Genomic DNA, 26,505 nt, shown 5'->3' on the forward strand with positions numbered 1-26,505 from the left:
CTTTTTTTCAGTAAAATATATTTTCATAATATTTTATTTTTGTTGAAAATGACATATAGGCTATGATAATACCTACTTTTTACTTCCAAAACCCATCACTTTTTTTTACAGTATGCAGTAAAATGACATTTATTGTCTGTTAAAGCTAATCTTTGCTATGCATCAATTATTAACTACTATCCCTTATTAAAATTACATCGTCCTTTCAGCACGTGCATTTTTCAAGTGCAAGTGAGTAGTTTTATCACTTTATCTTATTTCTTAGATTTGTCGGTAGTATAATCGAATCAATAATCAAATCTGTTACCTTATTTTGTACTGCTAATTATGGACAACTGGATAGGCTATGTGAAGAATTATCAGCTTTAATTTATCTTTCAAACAGTGCCATGACCTCGTGCTCTAGTAACAGGCATAGAATGTATATTAAAACGTATTTATTTTAGTTTTAAATGGAGCAATGCAATTTATTAACAATTACAGATTTTTTTGTCTCGTTGAATATTTAAAATATGAATAGAATTTACTTCACATTTTGGAAACATAGGCCTAGTGGAATAATCTATATATAAATAATATGTTTAAAAAAGTGAATGGGGAAAAAACTCAATGAAATTCATGGATGGCAAAGTGTGTTGTCTTGATTCATCATCTCCATAACATATTCACAGTGCCCTACTGGTGTTTTGGTATGACACGGGCGTTCCAGCCTTTGCAGAGATCCAGCAAGCCGAGCGACGCCACCAGCGACACAACAGGCGCAGAAATCATGGCAGCTCCGCACACGCACAACACCGCCCCTCTCTGAGCTCTTCACTGTCCTCACGCCTGTGGTGCTGAAATCAGCCTCAACTCGACAGCAATGTAACGGCAATGAGACAAAGACTCCGGCAGTCCGACGAACAGACCGATAATGGACGATGATTTGTTTCAGTTAAGGCAGCTCCCGTGAGTGTTTTTTTCATTTCTTTTCTTTCATCCGCACGCGACCTGAGCCATCATGCAAACACTCTTCCGTTCATTTAAGTCCTTTTAGTGATGTACAACGACTAGAATGTGCCGTAAACAATGTGACATTGATATTTATGCAACTTAAAAAAAAAATCAATGCTTACATAATGGCTGTTTGATGTAGAATATGGATACGCACGTTTGGGGTGCATGAATTGGCAAAGGGTGTATCGGTAAACAGCTCAAGTAGATTAAACTAACAGCTTATTTATGTATGTTAAAGCACTAACGTTGTGTTGCACAGACTATTTTCCTCGTCATTTGCTTCATTTGCATTGTACACGTCACCTTCCATTGAATAACACAATGGTTATTTGTGTATAATTGCGTTTCTATTGATATAGACACTCCAATTTCTGCCAATATCTCTTGAGAGCAATTCAGATACTTTTACATAATACCACAGCTAATTTGATTGGCCCATTAGAAAATGTTAAATACTGTCTGTGACTTTTCAGATTGTTCACATTTTAAATTATTTTTAAACGATTTCTGGGGCAGGGCTTCTTAACCCAGGGTTAAAAACCCTTAACAAATGTTGCAGGATAGATGTTAACCCAAGGTTAAGTATACACTGAAGAAAAACCTCTCTTAATTTTTTTAAAAAATATAAAAAACTATTATAAAATATACATTATTATTAACTATACTGTAAAAGTACATGTATTGTCCTGCACTAGCGAATTAAGGTATGGGCAACAGGGCTCCCCTTGGGGAGCTCGCACAAAAAAAAAGGTGGTGGTGGTGGGGGTTACCGGTTTTTACCGCTTATGTGCACGTCACATCAATGATATCATGTCACCATGTGGGTCAGTTAACCTGGTCAGGACGTGGAGTGTGCACCAACTACTTTCACTCAGAAATACGAGAAGAAGGGGCGGGGTTTGGTTTACGTCAACAGTGCTTCCAGTGGGGAGACCTGGGGTGACGTCAGGTGTGAGAGCGGGAGAGCTTCTAAATCAACATAAACTGAAATTATGGTAAGAAAAAAAGGTCTAAGCCACCAGGAGCCCAATTTAGGGAAAAAAGAGGAAAAAGAAGAGGTGAAACTTGAAAAAGATAAAAGTATGTATGCAGCTATCTCTCATCTTGTTATGAGTATAACATGCATATAGCAAAGTTATGTATGGTGTTGCTTGTTATGTTATTACACATATGGCAATAATATTCCTTTTTTCAACTATCTTACATAATCAGAGAGTAAAATGTGATTTTGTTACATAATAACGTAACTTTTTTAAACAAATGTAATATCACTCGCTTTATTAGTGTTTTTACTATACAGTTCTGCAGTTTTAGGGGATTTGTGGTATTTTTATTTGCCTCAATTTGTAATAATTTAAATATATATATTTATATAAAATAGCAACATTTTATGTAAAATTCACTTTTTAAAAAAAAACAAAAAAAACTACATTTCTTCATTCATTTATGGTGATAACATGAAAAATGTTTCTTGGTTTAGTGTAAAATGGCTGCCGTCTACTGGAAAACCAACACTTTTAAAATTAAAATAACATTATTTTTAACAACAGCCACTAGATGTCTGTAGAGGATTACTCAATGGCTCATATACAATTCCCAAGTTTTTCATTTAGATTTATGTTTAGACATTATAAAAATCATTATTATAACAATAAAAAAGACTCTTTCTTTTTGTACTGAAGTATAATTTTTTTTTTTTGCAATGATGTCATAATATTAGTCAAACCTGAACATGCTGTTATGTGTGTTATATGTGTGTATGTGTGTGTTTTCATATGTTCTCCATCATAGATGTGTTAAGGTGTCACTCCTTCATTTCTGTGTCGGCGAGTGGGGGTGGCAGATCCGCCACTGTTGTCTTGTTAAATGTAATATTTTTATCATAATATTTTATTTTTTATTGTAAATTACAATTTTTTGCTTTTCATTTTTTACAGTATATACAGAAAATTACATTTATTGTCTGTTAAATCTAATATGTAAACATTTTAAACATTACACAATAAGATATCAGCTTTTTATTGTAACTGTTATGTTTACAAACATTTACACAGCATAGCATAAAGTCTAAATAATACTGTTTTTAAATTAGGGCTGGGTATTGACACAATTTTCACGATTCGATTCGATTTCTATTCGCATGCTTGCGATTCGATTACGATTTTGATCAGATTTGATTTAATATTGATTATTTTGGATGTAGTATATAAGTATATCTCTCAACTAATGCTGTAAACTACACATGGGAGTCAGTTGGTACTACTTTACTATAATATTGAAGGTTAAAATTAACTTACTAGGTACAAATATGCCTACAGATACGCTGTATACGGCATCTAAACAGAAATACTTTGGTTTCCAGAACAAGGGAGCCAAATCTGAGAACTAAAACCATTGAGTTAATCCATCCTGGTGTCTGTGAGCTCCATTCAGATAAATATACAAACACTTAAATTACACTTATGTTTTTTTATAATAAACAAAGTTTAGAATTACATAATCATACTTCTACTCCAATTCTTTTTTTTTTTCTTTTTTATATTGAATAACATCATAATGAATATGTAACGGTACATAGCTAGGCTATATCAGAATGCTGCTTTCTAGAGTTCATTTTTCTAGCTGACTAATGAGTTTATGGTCACTGAATATGTTTTTCTGAGGTAAATGTGACGTTACGTGACATTGTTTATAAGCTGTTTTATTGATGTCTTTCCGCGGTTGAAACACTGATTGAGCTATTACCCAAGACATGATATGGATTTCGGTTGTACTGTGTATTTTAACATACCTTCAGATGTTTAGTCATGTTTATTTAGCGCTGTAACTGGTATTAAAGCGGAGGAGAGGATGTTCACATGCGCTCCGTGCTGCCTGCTTCTCTTTAACTGAGGCGCTAAAGCGATCTGTCACGTCACATTAAACAGCGCCAAAACGGTATTTATTTTTTGAATCTCATAATAAGATGGACGTCATTTGAAATCGAAGACTTTGCTTCATATTAAAAGTAACAAAGCACAAAGATTATTGCGATTTATTGGATGGGAGGCACGCTACATGTTCTGTTCATTCATCAACTGAAAACAGACTAGACTAATCGATTCTTGGGATTTAAGACTCGATATCGGTTCGTAAAAACGATAATCGATTAAAATCGAGAAATCGATATTTTTTACCCAGCCCTATTTTAAATTAAATGAGGTCAAACAGCAACACATCTTGGTCTTGCTCTAGGTCTTGATGATCATCCAATGCATCAGTGGCATCTTAAGAAATAGAAATTCCTTGTGTGTCATTGGGCTTCAACCTGTTTATGATCATCCTTCGGATGAGACGTTAAACCGAGGTCCTGACTCTCTGTGGTCATTAAAAATCCCTTGGAACTTCTCATAAAGAGTAGAGGTGTAACCCCGGTGTCCTGGTCAAATTCCCTCCATTGGCCTTTATCAATCATGGCTTCCTAATAATCCCCATCCACTGAACTGGCCTTATTACTCACTCTCCTCTCCAACTATAGCTGGTGTTTGGTGAGTGCAATGACACTGTTGTTCTGTGGCTGCCGTCACATCATCCAAGTGGATGCGGCACACTGGTGGTGGTTAGGAGAGAATCCTGATATGATTGTGAAGTGCTTTAGGTGTACAGTAGTACATAGAAAAGTGCTATATAAATGCCTTATTCATTCATTCATCTGTGTTGCAGTAAAGGTCTTTCCACTGATGCAAGAGTTTTGAATAATCTGCCTGCTTATGCTGATGTTATTCCTGTGCTGCTGATGCTTGGCAGTAGGCCCAGTCGCCATCTGATGGTTTGCAGAATTCATGATGGCAGCGCTCTTAATTGTTAATATATAGAGCTTGTTTCAGCTAGGCTTTGGTCTTTTTCCATGCTTTATGGAAATAATACAGAGTAAATCGTCTTCATTCTTAACATTTTCTTCATACCTGCAGTCAGTAATGGAGCTCGGGTCTGTTTTGTCAATGATGATTTATATCTTCATCCTGGTTTTGTGTTGTTTGACTACTCTCGAAGTACCGTTTGTCTCTGCAGAGCGTGGAGAGGTCATCTGTTTAATTACACTGCCTGTCTGCTCATGAAGGCCTTATTGCTCGTAGTGTCGCTGTGAGCACTGCAATTACAGTAATCAAACCATGTATGCTCCTCTTATTTACTGCTCCCTGATCCAATCTGTCTTCATAGCTGCGAAGATATTTGTAAAGTAAAATCCCCCCGACTACCACTAGAGCATCTGTTATTGTTATCTTTAAACAGCAGTTTTCATTCAGTGAGAAAATGCCTGTCGTCCAGTTGCCCTATAAAGGCTGACGGTTGTGAGTCACAGTTTCAAACATCACTCCACTGTCTCTTCGCACATTCTCTCGTGCTTTCTTTCCAAAACACCAGAAGAGGGGTTGCACAAACAGGAAGCTCTCTCATCACCTTGGCAACAGCTTCTTATTATTTGCATCATTCTGTCCTACACATTGCAGCTGTATTCCACATACAGATGCTTGTTCTGTCAAATTATTCATTTTGCCCTGCCACATTACAATAAACAGCATATTGGCTGTATGTGTGGGCTGTTATATTATGCATAGGCATTGCTAGACATGTGATTAAAGCATCATTATATGATCTTTCTTCATGTTTCTTCATGTAAACAGCCACTGCAAAAAAAGTATAAAGGATATTTAATTGTTAATCTTCCAATTACGGTTTTAGTCAAAGGGTCAGAGCCGTATGCAATACTACAGAAATGAATTACTTGGTTGATACTGTACCTGATTTTCTGCTTGCCCGTTTTTCTCTCTGACAGAGTGGTGAAATTTCGGCGTACAGGTGAAAGCACTCGCTCAGGGGATGAGTGTGGCAGCAGGGAAGAGGCTTTGGAGGTGGAGGGAGGACGGATGGATATGGAGTCTGTTTCCTTGGCCGATGGTGCTCCGGTGCCTCGGGAATTTGCCAACCCCACTGATGGTATGTTTAGCCAATTAATATAGCTTTTTGATCACTAGCTATGTTTTTGTTACATTTTTTTTATATATATAAAAAGCATTTCTTTACTTTCTAATGTGTTTTTTCAGAAATATTTCTTGGGCATTTTGATCCAGGGTTATTATTGTAAATTAAAACTATTAAAAATTGTTTTTGTAAATGAAATAAAGCTGAAATTAAATATAAATATTAGATGAAATTTTTTTTAATGTAAATTAGAAACATTGCTTTGGCAAGTAACTGAAATAATAAAAAAAAAGTTTAAATTGCTTTAAAAATGCTAAAATGATTAAAACTGAAATAAAAATAAACTAAAGCTAAATAGAAATATATATAAAAAAATAAATGACAAAAAGCTCAGAAAAAATTGCTAAAACTAAATGAAAATTGTATATACAAAAATAAAGCTAATTCAAAATAATAATAAATACTATAATAGTATATAAATAATACTGAAATAACACTGTTGTGAGCATGTTAAATGCCTCCTATAAAGGATAGTTGATTTGCATTATCAGACACCTCACTGAACATTTTTAAAGGGATAGTTCACCCAAAAATGAAAATTATCCCTTGATTTACTCACCCTCAAGCCATCCTAGGTGTATATGACTATTGTCTTTCAAACACAATAGGAGTTATATTAAAAATATCCTGGCTCTTCCAAGCTTTATAATGGTAGTGAATGGCGCTTGAGATTTTAAAGTCCAAAAAAGGGCATCCATCCATCATAAAAGTAATCCGTACAACTCCAGGGGGTTAATAAAGGCCTTCTGAAGTGAAGCGATGGGATTTATTTTTAAAGAAAAATATCCATATTTAAAACTTTATAAACTATAATAACTGGCTTCCGGCAACAGCTGTAAGCACATCGAGTTGCAGCGGAAGAGTGACCTCTGACCCGACGTATGACACATTGACGAATGTGGAAGCACAGAGGATAAAGCAAAACAAAACACCGGTCATGAATAAGAATTCTAAAACGAGAATTTTTACAGAGAAATATAAGAGGATTTCGATATAAGAAAAGAGGAGCTGGAGTTTGTTGCCCAGCCCTATTTGTTTGAACTGCTAAAGGTGTTTTTTTAATATATTTTTTAATATAACTCTGATTGTGTTCATCTGAAAGAAGATAGTCATATACAAATAGGATGGCTTGAGGGTGAGTAAATCATGGGATAATTTTCATTTTTGGGTGAACTATCCCTTTAAGGCTAAACTACTCTCCATATGTTACTCTTTCAACAGACACCTTCATGGTTGAGGATGCCGTGGAAGCCATTGGCTTTGGGACATTTCAGTGGAAACTGTCCATCCTGACTGGACTTTCTTGGGTAACAATACTTAAGCAAAATGTAGAGAGGGAATCATTGTTGTTCCCTCGTAACACTGTATAATGGAGTGCAACAATGCCTGCCCAATTTTTCAGAGGCGCTGAAAGGAAGTATTTTTTCCATTCATTTTTTTTACTATAGGGATTTTTTTTTTTTTTTTTTTTTTTAAAGTCTTTGTTAAAGCGTTATAGGCCATGAACCAAGCTAATCACCTACGAAGGTGAATCACAACATTACAAACTTTGAAGCAAAGAGGTATTTGAAAATTAGACAAAAATACAAAGGAACAAGACTGTGTACTTAATGGCTTTTGTGAGGGAAAAAAATTACAATCCCATGAAGCATTGCGAACAGTGTAATCGAATTAAAAATAGTGGAGGAAAATAAAACTACTCATTTACAAATGTTGATTTTATATATATATATATATATATATATATATATATATATAGGGAAATCGACTTGATTATGTCATTTACAGTGCTTCACGGGAGTAGGTGGAGCTATTTTGGCACGTTTTGATTGTGGCGACTCTGATTGCTGGAATTTTCTGTACAGCATCATGGGTAATGTAGTTTTTCACCACAAATTCTGCTGTTAAAAGCAATTATTATAAGAATAAGTTGAAATAATGCAGGCTGACGGCTTCAGCAGAAGCAAATACCATGGATTAACAACCTCGTAGCTCACAGTAGGTCTGTCTTTAAAGGTCTATAAGTTATCATTGAAAATCAATTTCCCAATCAATTAAAAATCAATTTCGATGATTTTATTTGTGTGCAGATGGCCGACGCCATGGAGATGATGATTCTCAGTATATTGGCGCCTCAACTGCACTGTGAGTGGGCACTGCCCAGCTGGGAGGTGGCACTGCTAACTTCGGTACTGTACACTTCTCCTTTAGTCAAGAATGACTCCTCTTTCTTTTTTAGATAGGTTTGGCAGTAGGATTGGTTTTTTTCTTGTTCTGTTAAGCTTCGCATCAGCTGCTCCTGAATGTGTTTGCCTGATTAACCAAATTGTTATGAATAACTGTGTTTCTCCCCTTCTCTGAAACAGGTTGTATTTATTGGAATGATGATCAGTTCTTCATTATGGGGGAACATATCTGATAAATATGGGAGAAAAACAGTGAGTATGTTCATAAATTAAAGAGCAGTATGTGCATGTCCAACAATATAGCTGGACAAATGTTATTTACAATCTCACTGTGCACCAGGGTATGATTAGAGCTGTGTGTGTGTTTGTGGTAGGGTTTGAAGATGAGTGTATTGTGGACCCTCTTCTATGGCCTCCTCAGTGCATTTGCACCTATATACGGATGGATCTTGTTCCTCAGGGCTCTGGTGGGCTTCGGTATTGGAGGGGCTCCACAATCGTAAGTGTGACACAAATCTAGATACATACACAACCGTTCAAAAATTTGTGGTCAGTAAGATTTTTTAATGTTTTTGAAATCCTTTTATGCTCACCAAGGCTGCATTTACTTGAAAATAAATAAAAAATACAGTAAAAACAGTAATATTATTACAATTTAAAATAACTGTTTTCTATTTATATATATTTTAAAATGTAATGTATGCCTTTGATGGCAAAGTTGAATTTTCAGCAACCATTACTCAGTGTCACATGATCCTTCAGAAATCATTCTAAGCAGATTTGATGTTCAAGAAACATTTCTTGTAATGTTTCTTATAATAATTTCTTATTATCAGTGTTGAAAACAGTTTTTACTGTTTAATATATCTGTGGAAACCATGATACATTTTCTTCTGGATTTTTTGATTAATAGAAAAGAACAGCATTTATTTGAAATACTGTAGGTCAAAGTCTTTGCTTTCACTTTTAATTCATTTACTGCATCCTTTCTGAATAAAAGTATTGATTTCTATCTACATCCTGTTATTCCTACTGACCCCAAACATTTGAAGGATAGTTTTTACAAACATTTAGTGAATTATGATAAGGAGATTTGCGAGATGTTAACCTAACATTTAAGCTTCTTTTAATCTATAGGTTCTCCATTATTATTTGTACTATGATTAATCAGAATGTGCCACTAATAACATCATTAAATATTTAGAGACTTACAGAAACCTTTGGTCTTTCCTCTAAGAGTAACACTGTATGCTGAGTTTCTCCCTATGCGGTCCAGAGCCACTTGCATTCTGTTGATAGAGGTAATATTCTATTCTATTCTATTCTATTCTATTCTATTCTATTGTTTAGATACAGATATCATAGCCCTGATTAAACAGTTTCAGTTATGAGTTGTTGAACCAAAGCATGAAGTCATCATAACCAGGATAGCTTGTGGATTTAGTGTAAATCTATTATAAATCTATTTCCCTCTGATCTGCTGTAGATATTCTGGGCTTTGGGTACAGTATTTGAAGTAATGCTGGCTATTTTGGTGATGCCAACTTTGGGCTGGCGCTGGCTGCTGGCCCTCTCCACTATTCCGCTCTTCATTTTTGCTTTTTTTTGCTTTGTAAGTATGAAGTCCTCAAATATCAGTTTGTTCTCTCTCTTAGAGCTAGACATGAATAGGTTTTTTTTTTTTTTTTTGTGGTGTGAGCAAAATATTGTCTGAACAGTACAGTAAGTGTCATGCACATCAACAGTGGCTGCCAGAAAGCGCTCGTTACGACGTCCTGACAGGAAATCAGGAGAAGGCTTTGAACACACTCAGACGCATTGCTACAGAGAATAATGTCCCAATGCCGCTGGGAAAACTCATAGTGGCCAGACAGGTAAAGTACTAGTTTTGTTCAATATACTAATATATTAGTACAAGTATACTTCATGTATATCGTTTATGGCTTTCTTTATTGGAAAACAGTTAAACACTTCCTATAATACAATGCTGTTGAATCTGTCAGTTGGGGGGAACCTGCTCTGATATGTTAAGCTGTGCTGCTCTTGTGTGCAACATGATTTTGAGTCCAGCTCGCAAAAATTAACTCTACAAACAACAATAATTCAAAGAGTTTCCTACCAGAAATATGACTAAAAAAGAGAAGGAATAGACAATGAGTCTCATTCATTAACTGTGCATATGTGTTAATGTTTTCATGCATAAATTATGATTCATTAATATGTTTGTACTTAAAATTATTCTAAATTTAGTAAATAAAAAAATAGAACCTTAAACTTAAACCACACATTTAAGTTAATGTTTTTGTCTGTACAGAACTATTAGATAGTGTTATTTATACTCTTACACTATTATTCTTTTGAACCTGAAAAAAATGCATCATGGTTTCTACAAAAAAAAAAAAAATGTAACTGTTTTTAACATTGATAATAATAATAAGAAATGTTTCTTGAGCACCAAATGAGAATATTAGAATGATTTCTGAAGGATCATGTGACACTGAAGACTGGAGTAATGATGCTGAAAAGTCAGCTGTAACATCACAGAAATAAATTACATTTTAAAATATATTAAAATAGAAAACATGATAAATATTGTTAATTATATTTCATCTCTCCTTATTTTCAATGCGACTTGTTTTCTGTGTTAAGGAGGACAGGGGAAAACTTCGGGATCTTTTCTCTCCACACTTACGCTGGACCACAGTTCTGCTCTGGTTCATATGGTAAAAGAGTCCTACAATACTGATTCCTATAAATTACTGTGTAAACAGTCATTAAATCAAGAATGTAGATGTCCACTAATCCTTAAAAGGACTTTTTGTTCTTTGAAATTTGTCAGATCTCACTCTTTTGTTTCACAATATCACTCAATTATTTTACAATGTTTAGTTCTTGCTGCTTGCATTCTTATTCTGTTTTGTTGTATGCTTTCTGTTTCAGGTTCTCTAATGCATTTTCATATTATGGTGTGGTTTTGCTGACCACAGAGCTTTTCCAGGAGGGAGGTGCCTGTGGTGGTGAGTGACAGCTATTGTGTGTTTAAAAACAGACTGGAGCAGTGTAGTGAGAATGTAAAGGCTAAGAATAGCATAGAATCCCATATGTATTCAACATATTATTTAATATACTGTGCAGGATATATATTGTATGCTGCTTAATGTTTTTTTAAATAGTATGTTTAACACATTTCAAACTATAGTGTGGTAGAATACTAACCAAATACAACCAATGTATTCTGTATGCTTATACTGGTCATGTGTCACCCCCTAGGGGCGAAGGGCAGAAAAAGGGAGCCAGGTTGTAGTTTGGAGTGCAAATATCTAAATTCAGATGATTACAAAGACCTGCTGTGGACCACACTTTCTGAGTTTCCAGGTACACCTTTGAATTATAACACCATTAACATCTCATTTTTAAGTAATGTATGGCAGGCAAAACGAAAATGTGATGAACGTATTGATTGATGCATCACAGGCCTGCTGGTGACCCTGTGGGCAATTGATCGTTTAGGAAGGAGGAAGACTATGGCACTGTGTTTCTTTGTCTTCTCCCTCTGCATTGTGCCGCTCTACGGCTGTGTGGGAAGGTCAGAAAGCACATCCATTACGGACATTTTTCTAAAGCACTCAAGCTTGTTAATCTCAAATGTGAACACACATCTACATCTACATGTCATGTAAAATCCAACTAGAATTTCTTTCTAATGTGACATCTTTGAAGATACATTATGATATTTAGATTAACTATATTCCCTTTATTGCAGGACTTCTTTGACAGTATTTATATTCATTGCGAGGGCCTTCATCGCTGGAGGTTTCCAGGCTGCATATGTGTACACCCCTGAGGTGAGAACTCTTTCAATTAATATCAGTTGATATATTATTTTTATTTCTTAGAGGAACTGAGGCTCAAAGGGAAGCTCTATTCTTCTTTGCTGTGTCAAAAGAATATGTAATAGAAACACAGCAAAATTTGACACTCTTGGCAGATCAATTGTAAGAAGAGTAAAGCCTGTAGACTGTCATTGTAGTGTTAAATGTTTCTCTCAAGGCAACAGCTGCGCTGACCTTGGGAAACGTCCAATTCCTGGCTCACTCCCACCACTTGGCAGCCACTGTAACAACTCACCTGAAATAAAACAGGCCACTTTGTCATCCTACATTTTTCATAAACTACTGGAGTTCATCACCAGATAAATGAATGGAGGGTTGAAAATTTTCCCAAATACATTAATCTTTGTGATATTTAACTGGTTTTAAAAGTGTTTATAGCATAAAAGCACGCTGAAGAAACTTTAGTGAAATAATGGATCCATGTCCATTCACTAACCACCCAGTGGTTAAGTAATAGTTAAGTGTTCAATGAGAAGATCATGGTTATCTCTCTCCTTGTGTCTTTTGCAGGTGTATCCCACAGCGACGAGGGCACTGGGTTTGGGCACCAGTAGTGGGATGGCCCGAGTTGGAGCTCTCATCACACCATTTGTGGCACAGGTGCGGAAACACTAACTAGAAAATAATAAAAGACTTAAAAAATAAAGAATGAATCAAATACTTTAACCCTAAAAATTTTAATTTTAATATGATATTATAAATATTGGAGATCTAATATACTAACTTTATTTTGTTTTAATTTATTGGAAATCAGGGCACATGCTTTGCTATGTTGAGCTGTGCTGCTCATGTGAGTCCAGCTCACAAAACTAACTCTACAAACAACAATTCAAAGAGTTTCTTACCAGAAATATGACACACACACAAAAAAAAGAAAAAACAATGGGTCTCTTTCACTAACTGTGCATATTTGTGTGAAAATTTTCATGCAGAAATTATGATTCATTATTAATATGTTGTACTTAATATTATTCTAAATGTATGAAAAAACAATAACCAACTTACAAGCAGCACAGCTGTTTTCAACTTTGATAAAATTTACTAAGAAATGTATCTTGAGCAGCAAATCAACATATTAGAATGATTTCTGAAGGATCATGTGACAATGAAGGCTGAGTTGACAGCTTTGCCATTACAGGAATAAATTACATTTTAAAATATATATCTATGTTTTAATTGTATTACTGTTTTACTGTATTTTACTGGATAAATAAATGCAGGCTTGGTGAGCCTAAGAGAATTTCTTTCAAAAACTGTAAAAAATCTTACTAACCCAATATGAATGTGTGATCCAGAGAAATTTTACATATTCTATCCATCTCTGCTTCTTTCCTGAAGGTGATGCTGGAATCATCAGTGTACCTGACCCTGTCAGTATACTGTTGCTGCTGTTTGCTGGCTGCTATTGCTTCCTGTGCGCTGCCCATAGAGACCACAGGGCGGGGCCTACAGGAGTCCAGTCACAGAGAGTGGGGTCAGGAGATGATGGGACGGGCCTCAGACCACAGCCCTGGAGGGATTCCACATTCCAGCTCTGGATCACAGGACTAAGGGGTTTGGAAAGACTTTGTAGAAGAAATTATTCTTGGATGGAAGTGGGTAATTTTTCTGTAAAATTAAATGTGTGTCCACAAAGGAATAGCAGATTTAATTGTTTTAAGAACTGCTTGGTTTTGATTTAAATCAGTCCATTAAATGACACATTCCCCCACCAAAGGTTTCTCTTTATGAACATCCGGACCAGAAAAAAAATCGAGGGGAATACATTTCCATTACATAATACTCCCTTTTTGCCTCATTCCCAGGGAATACAACAGAAAATGGGTTGAAAATGGATCTAAAACTGCATTATGCAGTTTAACACATGAAAACCATCATCACTCTCATATGTTCAAAAGATTTGAAGAGCATTTGGGGGTGTTTAGGAGAAGAATGAAAGATTTGAACTTTCAAAGTCCTGAAGTCTTGAAGTTGAAAGATAGCACAAGAGTATGTGTGTTTGTGACAGGTTTAGTATGATAGCAAGTAGAAAGATTTATTTTATTTTTTAAGAGGGCCTTACACTCCACTCCCAGCATTCCTTTGGGGAGGTCGTGACAACTTTTATCTATTCATCGAAGCAGAGACAGGATGCTGCTATAAATCAGATATTGCACCAGTTTGTGGTCTCTGTTATCTTGCTTTTTCCATTTACCATACTTTAAGCTGGTTAAATGTTAGCCATTCATAGTGTTAAGAGTTTCACTGACACCAGTGACGTATCCAGTAGACACCAGTCTTAATTTCGTACCACTCAGCACTCGAGAGCACCTCTCTTCATCCTCACTTGCTGTCACCTGCCATCTCTCATGTAAAATTCTCATTCATGTACAAAACTCCAGTTGTTCCCTTATAATCAGGCATATCAAAGATTATTGAATCTTAAGATACAACTCAATAACAATAAAACAATTGCAAGTGGCTTTCATCAGAATGGGTCTGTAGGTCAAGTATATTTTTATTACTGTCATACCGTCTTTGTTTCTTCAGCCCGACAGCTCAATGGTATATTCGGTTATTTGTATTTCTGCCTTCTCAACCGTACAGTGGGTATGTGTGTGGCATGATGGGAAGTGTGCAGTTGTTCCTGTGAGTCCAGAGAGTTGTCTCCTATGCCTGCCTCTTGCGATTTAGTGCCGCGTTTTGTGTCTCTGTGCACAGATCTCTTGCCACTGCACTGGATGTACATGTATGATAACAATAAATTATGATTCAAAAAATGAAAAATAGTATGTGTCTTTATTGTAGATTAGTGCAGATAAATGTAGTGAAATGTATAATGGAATCAGTATGACATCTGTTATTAGATTAGAGAATGTGTTAGATAATACTGGATGGATAATACTGTTCAAAAGCCCAGATCTATTACAGACGTGATTTACGTGAGTGTGCTAGAAAGCCTTTCTGCTCCAGGATCTGTCCCAAGAGTCGAGCAGCTTCCTCAGCACATCCACGATGGATGGTCAGTCCAAAACCTCCATGTCCGTAGTTATGGATGACCTGAGGTGAATGAAAACAGCATGGTGTGTGAAAAGAGAAGAATCTACAGAGATCCTAAAGGGACATGGTGATGGAAAAATTATGAGATGGAGAGAAAAATACACTCACAAAACATTTGTATTGCTTTTGCGCTCTCTTGCGAAACTTTACTGTGTACTTAGAAATCATTTGCGTTCACTTGCAAAACTTTACCGTGTGCTTATAAATCTTTTTCGTTCACTTGCAAAACTTCTGCGTTCACTTGAAAAACGTTTGCGTTCCTCTGAGAAACTTTGCATTCACTTGCAAAACCCGTTTTCCTCCCGTCTCATATTATTTCCATCACCAGTTTTGTGAGCAAAAGTTTTGCTAGTGAATACAATAGAACGCGAAAAGAATTGCAATATCATTTTTTCCTCCCATCTAATTTTTTTTCTATTACCATGTCCTGTTAGGGACATACTAATCATACATCATCTTAGCTATTTATAGCGACTCCTCTTCATTGGAAGATGGCATCTTCAGTGTAATGATCACTATGAGCTCACCTCAAACGCGTGTGGTCCAGATCGTATGGTCTCTCTCTCCAGTCTAACTTTGCTGCGTGAGGGCCTGAGACCAGTCCAGTCCTCTACTATCCGTGCATGCTAGAGAGAAAAAAGAAGATCCAATCCCCTCATGCCAGTTAAGCAAACACTAATTCAGCAAGACTGAAATGGATTAAGCTACCTGTAGACTGGGCTCAAGCTTGCAGGCGGCTTCCCAAATTCCTTTATGGTCAACAGAACTGTTCTGCAGATTCCAGTTTCCTACTTGGAAAACTCCACCCACAGAGACTAAACGACTCCTGCAGATACAAACTGAGTGCATCAGTCCTAAGACAAGACTACTTTTTGCACATAATTATGAACAAGTAAAAATGAGCACAATGCTTGCTTATAACAATGTTATCTAGGTATTATTTATTTACTACTATAGTATTTATTAATATCTTGATTAAGCTTTTTTTTTTCAGTTTTCACTTTCATTTTAATTTTAATAATTTTGTTATGTGGTTTTGTCATTTTTATTAGTTTTTATTCTATTTAACATTCATTTATTCTTATTTCAGTTTTAGTTTTAGTAATTTTAGCACTTCAACTTGAACTTATTTTATTTCATTGAGTCTTACCCAGGAATGATGTATGGTGAGTTATAGACTCCTGATGAGGAATCGTGCGTGAGAATCCAGTGCTTTAACCATGGAGCGTCTACCTGTTGATATAAAAGTCACAAGATCAACACAGTTCTATGTAAAACCTCACGTCTGATTGACTTTTATCCACTAAACCTCACCTTAATGATCTGTCCTCTGCCTGGTTTGAGCTCAGGATCAGGCTGTAGGTCTCCTGATTGGACACCAGAGCAGTTGATGATAACATCAGCACCACTATCTGCCAACTGGAGGACAATTTTGAGGTCATTACCAATGTACACATTCTATGACTAAATTCAGAATCTTTACATGAATTAGCAGGAAAATTAGGGTTAGTGAATCTGCCCATATTATGTTAAAACTGGTATCAGTTAACCAGATGCTATTTCTGAGCTCCACCTCTCTTTCAAAGTGAAGTGAAGTGAAGTGAAGTGAAGTGACGTGAAGTGACGTGTAGCCAAGTATGGTTTCCCATACTTGGAATTTTTGCTCTGCATTTCATCCGTCCAAGTGCACACACATACTTTTCTTACGGATTTTAACACTGGATCTTGTGCAAGTAAAAATCAAAAAACAACCATAATACTTCACTGCTTCTGTGACTCACAATATTCTGACTAAGACAAAAGATTATTTTTGATTTAATGTGACCTCAGTCAGAGTAAGTGTCAGCACTGTTTTAAAAAGTTAAACAACCATTAAAAAAATTGTGGTCGATAAGATTTTTTAATGTTTTTGAAAGAAGTCTCTTATGCTAACCAAGGCTGAATTTGATCAAAACAAAACAAAACAAACAAACAAAACAAACAAACAAACAAACAAACAAACAAACAAACAAACAAACAACAACAAAAACAAAAACAGCAACATTGTGAAATATCCGTTTTCTGTTTTAATATTTTTTTAAATGTAATTTATTCCTGCGATGGCAAAGCTGAATTTTCAGCATCATTACTCCAGTCTTTAGTGTCACATGAACCTTTAGAAATCATTCTAATATGCTGATTTGTTTCTCAATAAACATCAAGAAACATTAAAAAAAAAAAATCATACTAACCACACTATTTAAAACTATTTAAAGGTAGTGTAAATTTTAAGATATTGAGATTTTCATTTAAAAAAGTGTGAGAATGACAATAAAAAATTCCTCAAACCTCTTGAAATGAACCAATCTTCCTCTGATAAAACTGAACCTTTCTTTGTCGTAACCTGAGAAAAACAGAAACATGACCGTGTCAAAGACTATGTTAATCATTGTTAGACCTGAAAAAAACTGTAAATGAGTAACACATCCACTGCAGATTTTACATAGCTATATAAATGCATAACAGTTATTCTGATGCATATAAAATAGAAGAATAAGTACATTCATATAAAAATTAGACACACACATATATGCATGTATAAGATGTGTAGACACATTAAATATAATTCTGTCATGACAACTCTGAGTGTTTAACATGGTAATGGGTATGACAATGTAGATGTGTTTGGTCTTGGCGGAGTAGATCTGCTCCGCTGCTGCTGCTTTATTGCTGCTGCTGCTGCTGTTGATTATTGCTGCTGCTGCTGCTGCAGAGCAAGTACGGGACTTGCTACTGCCAATACATACACGATACGCTGCTGTGAGCAAGTAAGACATGCTGCTGCTGTACAATATAGTGTACATGATTTACCCGTAGCAGATCTATACAGGTGGAGCTGGGGCTTCATTCCAAATCTGATTTGGGTTACTGTTAAGATAAGAGGAATCTCTCACCAGTCCATAAGCCAGGGCAGGTATGTCTTTCCTTCAATCATGAGAGCAGTGTTGAACCACCCAAAACTTAAAGGGATTGAGGGAAAAAGGAAAGTTGACACAAAACACTATATTCACAAATCCCAATTTAAGGGCTAAAACAACAAAACTGATTTTGTAAGCAGAATCAAATTATAAAAATGACTTGTGATTAGATGCAGGTGATAAGTACCTGTATCCTGGAAACATATCTAGTTCACGTTTAGTCAGCTGGCGAAAGCCCAACACGGCATCTTTAAATGAGGGGTCCTGTTTGAGGGGGGCAGAGAGATTGCAGTCATTTTCACAATTTTCTCTCATGGATCAGTGAGATGGGTCAGTTATTTTTACTCTAATTTTATACTGGTTTTAACCCATCCCAGAGAGGGGGCTCAGCAGTTTAAAATGGACGGTCAAGATTGTTTGATTCTGACCACTTCTTTTGTTCAGCTATACAATAAGGTTCATTATGCTCTGTTCTGCAATTTTGATCATGATCTGCACTGGACTGGTACAGTGCAAAAACATCATTCAATGTAGAATAATGTATAATACTGTAGTTAAAGGATTAGTTCACTTTTTAAATGAAAATTACCCCAAGCTTTACTCACCCTCAAGCCATCCTAGGTGTATGACTTTCTTCTTTCTGATGAACACAATCAGAGATATATTAATAAATATCCTGATGCATCTGAGCTTTATAATGGCAGTGAACGGGATCAGCAAATATGAGCTGAAGAAAGTGTCTCCATCCACATCCATCCATCATAAACGCGTACTCCACATGGGGGGGTAATACAGGCCTTCTGAAGTGAAGCGATGCGCAAAAAAGAAATAGCCATATTTAACAACTTATAAAGTAAAATATCTAGCTTCCGCCAGACCATCTTCCATATTCAAATTACGAAAAAACAGAACTGGCATCACGTCAGTTAAGCTTTTTCTGTAAGTTGAATAGGGAAGGCGTAGGACGTAGAGTAAGCTTTTTGAACTGCGAGTTTTACACTTTCTTCGTAAGTTGAATACGGAAGGCAGAAGCTAGATATTTTACTTCATAACTTGTTAAATATGGATATTTTTTTTACACAAACGCATCGCTTCACTTCAGAAGGACTTTATTAACCCCCCGGAGCTGTGTGGAGTATGTTTATGATGGATGGATGTGGATGGAAGCACTTTCTTCAGCTCATACTCGTTGATCCCGCTCACTGTCATTATAAAGCTCAGATGTGTCAGGATATTTATTAATATTTCTTAGACAGTGTTCATCAAAAAGAATAAAGTCATATACACCTAAAATGGTTTGAGGGTGAGTAAAGCTTGGGGTAATTTTCATTTGAAAGTGAACTAATCCTTCAAGGGCCCACAGGCAGAGACCTACAGTAAATGTGAAATCAATTACCTGACAATATAATACAGTATGTTCTATCCATCAAAATTTTCAGTTTATTATATAACATTCTGTATACTGGGGGAAAAAAAAAAAGAATTGGTATTGAAAGATAATTCTTCTCACTGCCATAGGTTCAGTGCACAGGTTATAGCCAGACTGGAGGAAGATTCCCATTTGAATTGAATCTGGAGAGCTGAGGAAACTTAGTAGATAGTCAAATGTCTCTTTGTTCCATTTACTGTGAAAGAATAAAAATCAAAGATGTGCTTCAACTGATTCATTTGCCATTTTTATGCCACAGAATTGAATTGAAACAACTGAAACCTCACGTTTCTTGCACGTTCCCCTTGTCATGCAGATACGGCTGCCAGAGTCCAGCTGCCCCGTCGCTGGTGGTGAGTGGAGTGAAGATATCAGCATACACCTCTATGTTGAGGGGGTGACCCTGCCGTGGAAGTGCTGGTAGATGCTCTGAGCGGTGGAGAGGCCGATGACCCCCGCTCCAATGATGCACACCTTCATGTCTGCAGAAAAACGTATGAACACCTCTTTTTTCTATTTTAATAATGATATGGTATGTGTTAAAGCTATCTGATGCCTGTATGTTCTTTGTCAAAAACTGTAAATTCAAGTGTAAATATTAAAGCAGGGTTTTTAATAAAATATTACAATGTTGCAATCTGATTGAGAACAAAGTCCAACGCCGCCATATGTTTACATTGTCTTATTAAGCCCTTCACATGACAATGTCTTATGTCCATTAAAAACCCCATACAGACACAATGACAAGATTATCATGGACATTGACAACTAACAAGGTTAGAGAGCTTGAGCTGTTCTTATTAGTTGCCTTTCTGTGAGCTTTCTATATAGTTTAAATAGGTAATGAATTGCATGTCATGTCAAGCTAGAAATAATTACATTTTTATGCTTTTGGCAGACGCTTTTATGACGACTCAATTGCATTCGCGGTATACTTTATCAGTTCATATTTTATAAAAGAACAGCTTTACTCACCAAACTTCTTTTTACCTCCAAAAAAGAAGCGATGCTGTCCTAAACAGGTCTTTAGCGTTTCTCTTGCATTCACACGTCTTAAGCAATGCAATGACATGTCCCAAAACTTACAAATTAACTTTATCTCACATCAACTGTGACGTTAAGGTGGCGCTATTCGTGTGCGCCTTCAGAAAATGCTCAGTATGTGCTGCATTCAGAAGTCTTACTATTTTTGCATGGTAGAAATAGCAATAGTGCTAGTATCACGCTATTCCCAATTCAGCCATAGTTTTGGTTTTGGTTTCACTCTTCTGAGTGAATCGAATCTTTTGAATCTGTTCACTAAAAAGATTTGTTCATATTCGTCCATTAATTCGTTTAGACCCTTGGGTTACGTCGTTTCTTCAGTAGGTGGCGACAAATCTATTGTTATTCACTTCGAGCAGGCGACATTTGTAATGTTTGTAATGTTTCTGGTTTCCATTGTATTTAAGGTAAATTCTGGTGTAAAAAAAAAAAAAAAAAAACACAACACGACACTTTCACACAGATACCAGGACAAACATTAACAACAATCATTTTCCATCTCTGTTTAGTTATTTTTATGAGTTGTAAAGTAAACAGTTGCTCCTAAACGTCTGAGTCTGGAGATAGCTATGATGTTGGTGAAAATAAACGAACAAAAAACAATTACCGACTATATCTTACAATTATTATTATTTTTACTTCACTTTTTTAATTGACATTTATTTTACAGAAACATGGTGTTTATCTCCATGCAAGACAGAAAAAAACCCAACTCACACATATTTATTTTTTATGGTTAAATTATATATCCTTAAATGCTAATCCGCAGGAAAGAAACCAAGTTTTTAGCATTAAAAAAAAAAAAAAAAAAATACATATATATTACATTATATTGAATCAGTTTTGCCCTCAGGTTGTACAGGCAACATGTCCTCCTTTCATGGCTTTGTGCAATATTTGTACATTTATAAAACTGCAAATTTATTTAAATAATAAAAAACAGCTTAAGCACACATTCAAATTCATTCTTAGGTTCAGTTTATTCACAGGTTGTGCAGATTTCTTTTGAGCTTAAAAAAAAATTTCAAGAGTGGAACCCTGAAAGCCCTTGCCACTACAGGTGATGTACATGTGTATAACAATGAAGCTTAATTTAAAAAGCATTAGATAGAAGCATTAATTAAATCATGCTTACATATGATTCTTTATTATACATTAGCAGGGTAAAGTGTTGACAATTCAGTTCTGCTATGATGAGTCATATTTTTAAAACATGTCTGATGAGATTATGGATAATACTGTCCAGAAGCTCTATTACAGACGTGATTTAGAGTGTGCTAGAAAGCCTTTCTGCTCCAGGATCTGTCCGAAGAGTCGAGCAGCTTCCTCAGCACATCCACGATGGATGGTCAGTCCAAAACCTCCATGTCCATAGTTATGGATGACCTGAGGTGAATGAAAACAGCATGGTGTGTGTAAAGAGAAAGAGCTAAGCAAATTAAACAGTGCTCTCTCTCACTACAAGCTCACCTCAAGCATGTGTGGTCCAGATCGTATGGTCTCTCTCTCCAGTCTAACTTTGCTGCGTGAGGGCCTGAGACCAGTCCAGTCCTCTACTATCCGTGCATGCTAGAGAGAAAAAAGAAGATCCAATCCCCTCATGCCAGTTAAGCAAACACTAATTTTGCAAGACTGAAATGGATTAAGCTACCTGTAGACTGGGCTCAAGCTTGCAGGCGGCTTCCCAAATTCCTTTATGGTCAACAGAACTGTTCTGCAGATTCCAGTTTCCTACTTGGAAAACTCCACCCACAGTGACTAAACGACTCCTGCAGATACAAACAGAGGACCTGAGGTCATGTGCATCACTGCTAAGACAAGACTACATTTTGCACTTAAATATAAACAAGTAAAAAATCAGCAAAATGCTTGCTTACAACAATGTTATCTAAGTATTATTTATATACTATTATAGTATTTATTAATATTTTAGCTTAATATATATATATATATATATATATACAGTGTCAGCATAAAGTGTCTTACCCAGGAATGATGTATGGTGAGTTATAGACTCCTAATGAGGAATCGTGCGTGAGAATCCAGTGCTTTAACCATGGAGCGTCTACCTGTTGATATAAAAGGCACAAGATCAACACAATTGTATGTAAAAATGTAAAAACTCAAGTCTGATTGACTTTTATCCACTAAACCTCACCTTAATGATCTGTCCTCTGCCTGGTTTGAGCTCAGGATCAGGCTGTAGGTCTCCTGATCGGACACCAGAGCAGTTGATGATAACATCAGCACCACTATCTGCCAACTGGAGGACAATTTTGAGTTCATTACCAATGCACACATTCTATGACTAAATTCACTTTGCAACAGTATAGAGACAGAATCTCTACATGAATTAGCAGGAAGATTAGGGTTAGTGAATCTGCCCATATTATGTTAAAACTAGTGTCAGTTAACCAGATGCTATACTTTTTTTTCTTACGGATTTTAACACTGGATCTTGTGCAAGTAAAAATCAGAAAACTACCATAATACCTCACTGCATCTGTGACACAAAATATTCTAATTAAGACAAAGGATTATTTTGATTTAATGTGACCTCAGAGTAAGTGTCAGCACTGTTTTAAAAAGTTACACAACCATTTAAAAGTTTATGGTCGATATGAATTTTTTATGTTTATGTTGCTCAAGAAACATCAAGTCATCATACTAACCACATACAAAATCATACTAACCACACTATTTAAAACTATTTAAAGGTAGTGAAAGTGTATTTTAAGATAGAGATTTTCATTTAAAAAAGTATGAGAATAACAGTTCCTCAAACCTCTTGAAATGAACCAATCTTCTTCTGATAAAACTTAATCTTTCTTTGTCCTAACCTGCGGAAAACACAGAAACGTGCCAACGACAATGTTAATCATTGTTAGACATGAAAAAAAAACTGTAAATGAGTAACACATCCACTGCAGATTTTACACAACTATATAAATGCATAACAGTTATTCTGATGCATATAAAATAGAAGAATATGTACATTCATATAAAAATTAGACACACATATATGCATATATAAGATGTGGACACATAAAATATACATAGCTACACTAACTTATAATGAAAATCTAGGAATCTGAAATATTAATTCTTTTTAAGTATAATGTTTATTTGATTTAATTTTTTCAAAATGCAAAATCTTTGTTTATTTTTAAGTTTAAATTAGAATTTGAATCTCAGATTTTATTGTGAACTTTTGGACCCCACTGTATATTCTATTTCATTCCAAATCTGATTTGGGTTACTGATAAGATAAGAGGAATCTCTCACCAGTCCATAAGCCAGGGCAGGTATGTCTTTCCTTCAATCATGAGAGCAGTGTTGAACCACCCAAAACTTAAAGGGATTGAGGGAAAAAGGAAAGTTGACACAAAACACTATATTCACAAATCCCAGTTTAAGGGTAAAACAACAAAACTGATTATGAAAACATGTCAGCAGAATCAAATTATAGAAATGACTTGTGATTAGATGCAGGTGATAAGTACCTGTATCCTGGAAACATATCTAGTTCACGTTTAGTCAGCTGGCGAAAGCCCAACACGGCATCTTTAAATGAGGGGTCCTGTTTGAGGGGGGCAGAGAGATTGCAATTATCTCTCGTGGATCAGTGAGATGGGTCAGTTATTTTCACTCTAAATTTATACTGGTTTTAACCCATCCCAGAGAGGGGGCTCAGCAGTTTAAAATGGACGGTCAAGGTTGTTTGTGTCACCAATTGCTGTACATAAACGCACGAAGATGAAAATGAATATTCCAAAAGGTCTTTAATTTAACACACAGGCAATTCCAACAGGGTAGCTACAACGTAACATAGACGAGACCAGGCAACATGAACTGAAAACACAGGAACTTAAATACACAGGCAAATGAGGTGATTAACGATGACACAGCTGAATGTGATGGCAAATCTTTTTAGTAACCATGACAACAAAGGAGAAGCGGGAAAACTAGACAAAGGAACACATGTGACTGAAAATAACAAACTAAAAGTCCATGAAAATAAAACTAAGAAAAAACATAACCAAATATCCCTGACAGTTTGATTCTGACCACTTCTTCTTTTATTCAGCTATACATTAAGGTACATTATGCTCTGTTCTGCTATTTTGATCATGATCTGCACTGGACAGTGCAAAAACATCATTCAATGTAGAATAATTTATAATAATGTAGTTAAGGGCCCACAGGCAGAGACCTACAGTAAATGTGAAATCAATTACCTGACAATGTAATACAGTATGTTCTATCCATCAAAGCTTGCAGTTTATTATATAACATTTTGTATACCAGAAAAAAAAAGTCATTACATGCAATTAAAAGATTTTCTCACCGCCATAGGTTCAGTGCACAGGTTATAGCCAGACTGGAGGAAGATTCCCATTTTCACTGAATCTGGAGAGCTGAGGAAACTTAGTAGATAGTCAAATGTCTCTTTGTTCCATTTACTGTAAAAGAATAATAAAAAAAGATGTGCTTCAAGTAATTAATTTGCTATTTATCCACGAACAAATGCACAAAGATTCAGACACATTCACACAAATGAAACCTCACGTTTCTTGCACGTTCCCCTTGTCATACAGATACGGCTGCCAGAGTCCAGCTGCCCCGTCGCTGGTGGTGAGTGGAGTGAAGATATCAGCATACACCTCTATGTTGAGAGGGGTGACCCTGCCGTGGAAGTGCTGGTAGATGCTCTGAGCGGTGGAGAGGCCGATGACCCCCGCTCCAATGATGCACACCTTCATGTCTGCAGAAAAAAAGTGCCATAAAAGCTTAAATACCTCTTTTTTTCCCCTCTTTTATTTTAATAATGATATACTCTACATCATTGTATATGTTTTTTAAAAAATGCAAATGCAAGTGTAAATATGGATTTATACATGATTTTGGTAACACTTTACAATAAGGTTCATTAGTTAAGATTAGTTAAACTACATTAGTTAACATGAAGTAATAATGAACTGCACTTATACAGCATTTATTAATCTTTGTTAATGTTTATTTCAACATTTACTAATACATTATTAAAATCTTGTTAACATTTGTTAATGCACTGTGAACTAACATGAACAAACAATGAACAACTGTATTTTCATTAACTAATGTTAACGAAGATTAGTAAATACAGTAACAAATGTATTACTCATGGTTAGTTCATGTTAGTTAATACATTAACAAATGTTTAACTAATGAACCTTATTGTAAAGTATTACCATGATTTTTTTTTTTTTTTTTTTTTTTTTGCAATCTTATTTTCCAATGCTGCCATATGTTTATGGGAAGGACATTATTAAGTCTTATGACCACAAAAACGCCATACAGTACACAATGACAAGATTAACATGGACATTAACATTGACTATATAACCTAATAGGTAGTGCATTTAATGTAATGTCAACCTGGAAATACTCCATATTTTACATTTATACATTTGGCAGACGCTTTGTTAGCGAATTACATTACATTCAAGGTATAACGTTACTTTGCCAGTTCATATTTTTAAAAAGGGCGTGCAGCTTTACTCACCAAACTTTTCTTGTTACCTCCAAAAAGAGATCGCGTTGTCCTAAAAACCAGGTTCTATCTTCTCTCTTGCATGCAGAGTCTTAAGCAATGTAATGACAGGTCGCAAAACTTACAAATTAACTTTTTTCCCACATTACGTAACGTCGACTGTGACGTTAAGGTGGAGCTAGTCATGTATGGGCCGGATTCGGAATAATGTTCGTCTTACTATTTTTTACACGTTACAAATAATAATAGTATGTTATTAAGCCATAGTGGTGGAGTCCGAGTGACTCGAATCTTTTGAATCTGCTCACCAAAAAGATTTGTTCATATTTGTTCGTTGATTCTTTCAGACCCTTGGGTTACATCGTTAGTCCAGCAGATGGCGACAAGTCTATTGTGAGTCATTCAC

The 26,505-nt window shown here is 35.7% G+C and overlaps 2 protein-coding genes and 1 pseudogene across 2 annotated transcripts; 1 reads left to right on the forward strand and 2 right to left on the reverse strand.

Moving 5' to 3' along the window:
- The first annotated feature begins 684 nt into the window (after positions 1 to 684).
- On the forward strand, positions 685 to 14,863 carry svopa (SV2 related protein a). The gene is made up of 16 exons (XM_051893482.1): positions 685 to 948; positions 5,813 to 5,973; positions 7,240 to 7,325; positions 8,109 to 8,207; positions 8,385 to 8,456; positions 8,579 to 8,703; positions 9,442 to 9,505; positions 9,691 to 9,816; positions 9,950 to 10,078; positions 10,854 to 10,927; positions 11,145 to 11,221; positions 11,475 to 11,579; positions 11,679 to 11,790; positions 11,968 to 12,049; positions 12,608 to 12,697; positions 13,436 to 14,863. The coding sequence occupies exons 1-16, from the start codon at positions 914 to 916 to the stop codon at positions 13,646 to 13,648; spliced, it is 1,650 nt and encodes a 549-aa protein (XP_051749442.1). The 5' UTR covers positions 685 to 913; the 3' UTR covers positions 13,649 to 14,863.
- On the reverse strand, positions 14,857 to 20,002 carry LOC127512513 (D-amino-acid oxidase-like; annotated as a pseudogene).
- A 1,525-nt stretch (positions 20,003 to 21,527) lies between these two features.
- LOC127512514 (D-amino-acid oxidase-like) lies at positions 21,528 to 26,391 on the reverse strand. Its single transcript, XM_051893489.1, has 11 exons — positions 26,112 to 26,391; positions 25,136 to 25,331; positions 24,915 to 25,029; positions 24,070 to 24,146; positions 23,852 to 23,917; positions 23,352 to 23,406; positions 22,725 to 22,829; positions 22,553 to 22,635; positions 22,218 to 22,335; positions 22,037 to 22,135; positions 21,528 to 21,952 (listed from the first exon to the last, which is right to left on the reverse strand). The coding sequence occupies exons 2-11, from the start codon at positions 25,327 to 25,329 to the stop codon at positions 21,821 to 21,823; spliced, it is 1,044 nt and encodes a 347-aa protein (XP_051749449.1). The 5' UTR covers positions 25,330 to 25,331; positions 26,112 to 26,391; the 3' UTR covers positions 21,528 to 21,820.
- Positions 26,392 to 26,505: the final 114 nt, after the last annotated feature.

This window comes from Ctenopharyngodon idella, chromosome 5 (genome assembly GCF_019924925.1).
Source record: "Ctenopharyngodon idella isolate HZGC_01 chromosome 5, HZGC01, whole genome shotgun sequence".
Lineage (NCBI taxonomy): Eukaryota > Metazoa > Chordata > Actinopteri > Cypriniformes > Xenocyprididae > Ctenopharyngodon > Ctenopharyngodon idella.

Coding starts and splice junctions, on each gene's coding strand:
- svopa (XM_051893482.1), top strand. CDS start 914: ATGGACGATGATTTGTTTCAGTTAAGGCAGCTCCC. Junction 7,326..8,108: donor TCCTGACTGGACTTTCTTGG/GTAACAATACTT, acceptor ATTTGTGTGCAG/ATGGCCGACGCCATGGAGAT. Junction 11,222..11,474: donor GGAGGGAGGTGCCTGTGGTG/GTGAGTGACAGC, acceptor GTCACCCCCTAG/GGGCGAAGGGCAGAAAAAGG.
- LOC127512514 (XM_051893489.1), bottom strand. CDS start 25,329: ATGAAGGTGTGCATCATTGGAGCGGGGGTCATCGGCCTCTCCACCGCT. Junction 23,407..23,851: donor CTGCCCTGGCTTATGGACTG/GTGAGAGATTCC, acceptor TGTTTTCCGCAG/GTTAGGACAAAGAAAGATTA. Junction 22,830..23,351: donor AGATTGGTTCATTTCAAGAG/GTTTGAGGAACT, acceptor ATTGTCCTCCAG/TTGGCAGATAGTGGTGCTGA.